Source organism: Austrofundulus limnaeus, unplaced genomic scaffold (genome assembly GCF_001266775.1).
Source record: "Austrofundulus limnaeus strain Quisiro unplaced genomic scaffold, Austrofundulus_limnaeus-1.0 Scaffold1074, whole genome shotgun sequence".
Classification (NCBI taxonomy): Eukaryota; Metazoa; Chordata; class Actinopteri; order Cyprinodontiformes; family Rivulidae; genus Austrofundulus; species Austrofundulus limnaeus.
The window spans coordinates 17333-21523 of NW_013953476.1; the positions used below are offsets into that span (position 1 = coordinate 17333).

At 40.4% G+C, this 4191-nt stretch overlaps 2 protein-coding genes across 3 annotated transcripts in view; both read right to left on the reverse strand.

The window, feature by feature from the left end:
• The window catches only part of LOC106534013 (gap junction alpha-9 protein), a 5095-nt gene extending 2855 nt beyond the window's left edge, over nucleotides 1-2240 (reverse strand). Inside the window, exon 1 of the mRNA XM_014030511.1 lies at nucleotides 1545-2240. The gene's annotated coding sequence lies outside the window, so the exon portion shown is untranslated. The remainder of the gene's footprint in view (nucleotides 1-1544) is intronic.
• Nucleotides 2241-2862: 622 nt separating this feature from the next.
• LOC106534016 (serine/arginine-rich splicing factor 10) overlaps nucleotides 2863-4191 on the reverse strand; it is a 3943-nt gene continuing 2614 nt past the window's right edge. For both annotated transcript variants that reach the window (XM_014030513.1, XM_014030514.1), the window contains exon 6: nucleotides 2863-3506. In XM_014030513.1, the coding sequence (XP_013885967.1) occupies nucleotides 3293-3506 (214 nt within the window). In that variant the 3' untranslated portion in view covers nucleotides 2863-3292. The remainder of the gene's footprint in view (nucleotides 3507-4191) is intronic.

Sequence of the window (4191 nt, forward strand, 5' to 3'; positions counted from 1 at the left end):
CGCGATTTGAACGATTTGGACGCTCAGATCGTTCAAATCGCGCTGCTCTAATCGCGCTTGAGGCGCCGCAGAACTTCCCGACGTTGCTTGAAGCGCGTCCACCATAGACTTTGTATGTAAACCTGCTGCTCCTGACGCTGAAATCACGTTTGGTGTGAACGCACCTTTAGAGTTCCCCTTTGATGTCACTTCCTGTTTCACTTTGGCTGAACCAAGTTCAAAAGAAAATATGCAGTTATGAGACAAAATGGGTAAAATTGTGTGTTTTATTCCAACTTTCTTAAAATATAACGATGTTTTCTTTGACTTTTTGTGTTTGAAGTAAATGCATGTCACAAGTACTTTAAAGAGAATAATAAAATCTATTTTTCTGAAGAAATACAGAGAAGAAAAAGTGAATCCATGCAGATTGTTGTTTGAGTTGGTGTTTTAGGTTTAGCTTTGTTTTTAGCTGTTTTGATTTCTGTTGTAATTTACTTTAATTTTGAACATATTCTGGGGATAATCTGAGGTTGTTCTTCCATGAAGCAGCTCTGTTGTCCTCCATCCATATTTTCAGCTCCAGGCTGAGTCATTTCTACCTTCTCCTCTCTGTCAACGCTCTCTGGTTTCATTTAAAAGAGTCGATCATCAGATATTGTCCAAGATTAACCTTCAGGGTGGATATAGCTCGCTAGCAGCCTCGCACCGAGGACCTATCCACGTCATCATTTACCCAGAATGCTTTGTGTGCAAATAAAATGGCTCCGTCCGTTTTAAAAAATATTTTTAAACTTTTAGTTTAAAAAAGATTAAAACTAAACATCCTACAGTATTTTTACACTCTTTATTTTACAGTTAAAATAAATGTTTATTAAATAAAGTCTAATGTTAAAACTGATCGGGATCCCTTTAACCCTGGTTTTCTTCTTTAAGTACTATAAGTTTTTAGTTAAAACTGTATGAAGTGGACAATTTATATGTACGAACCTTTGGGATTTCTTGGAATTCTGCATAAATTAATCATTAAATATTCTGATCTTCATCTAAGTCACAACAATAGACAAACACAGTCTGATTAAAATTTTACCGCACAATAAATGTTTGCATGATTTTATTCAACACATGTAAACATTGTTGTGAAGAGGAATTATCTAAAACTTCCTCCTGACTGTTGTGCAGGTCTGATCTGCAGCTGCAGGAAACCTTTGAGATTATTGCTGTTAAAGGAGGATTAACCACTTATTAAATCTAATGTTTCAGACTTTTTCATGCAACTGTAGTTTAGCAGGTTAATGAAATTCAGTCCAGGGTTGTGTCGTACAAGTAAATAGTTTTCCCTTTTTTAACCACATATTTTATTTGTTGAGAAATTATAAAATAAATGTTAGTTTTATATTATCAATCATCATAAATGACCTTTGCAAATCTAATCAGACAGTGCTGCCCTGATGGAAGCCGGTTTATAACTAAATATTTTAGGAGGTATCAGGAGGACAGCACACACACAGATCAGTAATAAAACGACACTTTAAAGTGAAAATAACAGGAAGTTAAAAACCTACGTTCAGTGGAGTTCAGGTGACCTTTGACCTCTGGTGGATCTGAGAGCAAACCCTCGGTCCTTTAGAGACGCTCTGAGAACAAACAGAGTTTGGATGAAGGAGAGAATCTGAGGTTCTGTTAACAAAGTTCTGAAAGTTTCAACCCGTCAATCATAAATCCTCCAGATTATTTCATCTTTAGAAACAAACAAATTTTTTCTTTAGATCCAACATCTGGTTCTGATGGTTAAATCCACTCACCTTCCATGTTGAAGAAACCAGAACCGGTTCTGTCCCCGTCGATGCTGACTGCAGACCTACGAACACGTCTTTAACATCCTGCTGATTTGGACCCGAACAGAACCGACTGAACCCACTCAGCCCGGTCTGTTCAGGACTTATTGGCAGAGAGACGATCGATGGTCCTGAAAACAGCCGACCCAACTGTCCCGCTTGTTCAGTGAACCCAGAGGACCAGGACCGGTTCTGATCATCTGAGGTCAGAGTGGACCATGTAGACCAGCGGGGTCAAACTCATTTTCACCGAGGGCCACATGAGTTATGGTGGCCCTGAAGGGCCAGTTATAATGAACCTTCATGTTTAGTTTTAACACGTCCTCTTTTAAACACTAAGAACTAAGTGTTTGACTGATTAAATCTGTAATAAATACTGAGATATTAAAAGCTAATAAAGTTTTACTCTGAGTTTCTAGTGAGTAGCTGCATTATGTCAGATTTAGTTTATGTTTGATGGTGACTTTAAAGCAGTTTATTTTCAGACATTAGTACTGTGATKTACAACTAAACTGCTCAGTTACTTCAAGCCAACAGCTCAGGGATGTTTTTTAATTTATTTTTATTAATTTTGTTGTGTTTAACAATAAACTTAGTTTTTCATTGATATAAGAAACAAATTTCATGTTAAATAAAAAATGGGAGGGGTGGTGGGCCACAAGTCACCTGCAGGCCACGTTTGGCCCGCGGGCCTTGTTTAACAGGTGATGTAGACTAAACATCTTCAGGTTCTTTAAACAGAAACTCTTTTGTCTCCTAAAAGGTCTGTTTTAATAAAAACAAACCTTCAGGTCCAAATCAACTAACTAAATAAAACAATAAAACAATAAAAGTGGAGCGGTCTGGTTTGTTTCCACACGGATCAATGAAACGTTCCATTTCACACTCGGCTCAGCTCAGATTTTCATTTCAGGGTTTCCTCCGGCTGCTCATCCATTAACAGGAAATCGATGGAGCCGGACCGGACTGGACCGGTTCCACGAGTCCTGACCCGCCTCAGACTGAAAACACCATCAGGTCTGTTTAAAACAAGTGAAATCAGACGTTTAGTTTTAACGTTACAGATTTATTACTGAAAACTTTTCTTCCTACTGAAGATCAAACATGCAGAGGAACAAAGGAAACCAAAGCTGCTGCTCAGGAACTGGTTACAGTTTTTAACACTTAGCTGCTGACGAGACGTTACAGCTGCAGCTTTACACACAAATCATGACGTCTGGTCCAAACTAACCAGATTCTTACTTTAAATACTGAGTTTTATCAAAAAGGAGAAACTTTAAACCAAAACCAGCTGAAACTGTTCAGATTAAACAAATAAAAATGAACAGGTTCAGAGTTTTACCGGAGGGAAAACTTAGAAACATTTTTTATAAAAACAACAACAAGCAGCAGCGTCGTTCTGCAAACGGAGCCACGTTCGGGTCAGAACCAGACCCTCCTCTGGGTCCGTCTGACCAGGGTGGGGGTCTCTCCTTTTAGCGGCCTCCGGTCTTGCGTCCCGCCCAGGAGCGGGAGCGGGAACGGGATCTGGACATGGATCTGGACTTGGAATGGGAGGGGGACTGGGCTCGGCGCGGTTCTTCCTCGGGGTAGTGGGACGCAGACGGGTCGGGTTTCTCCTGCGGGGACGCAGACCTGGAGCGGGACCTGGACCTCCTCCTGGACTCTCTGTGAGGCCTCTGCCTGTACCTGGAGACAGACAGTCAGTGGATCAGAATGCTACGCTAACGGGCTAACATACTATTGGTACATCAGAATGCTACGCTAACGGGCTAACATACTATTGGTAAATCAGAATGCTACGCTAATGGGCTAACATACTATTGATAAATCAGAATGCTACGCTAATGGGCTAACAAACCATTGGTAGATCAGAATGCTACGCTAATGGGCTAACATACTATTGGTAAATCAGAATGCTACGCTAATGGGCTAACAAACTATTGGTAAATCAGAATGCTACGCTAATGGGCTAACATACTATTGGTAAATCAGAATGCTACGCTAATGGGCTAACAAACTATTGGTAGATCAGAATGCTACGCTAATGGGCTAACAAACTATCGGTAAATCAGAATGCTATGCTAACGGGCTAACAAACCATTGGTAGATCAGAATGCTACGCTAACGGGCTAACAAACTATTGGTAGATCAGAATGCTACGCTAATGGGCTAACAAACTATTGGTAGATCAGAATGCTACGCTAATGGGCTAACAAACTATCGGTAAATCAGAATGCTATGCTAACGGGCTAACAAACCATTGGTAGATCAGAATGCTACGCTAACGGGCTCACAAACCATTGGTAAACCAGAATGCTATGCTAACGGGCTAACAAACCATTGGTAGATCAGAATGCTACGCTAACGGGCT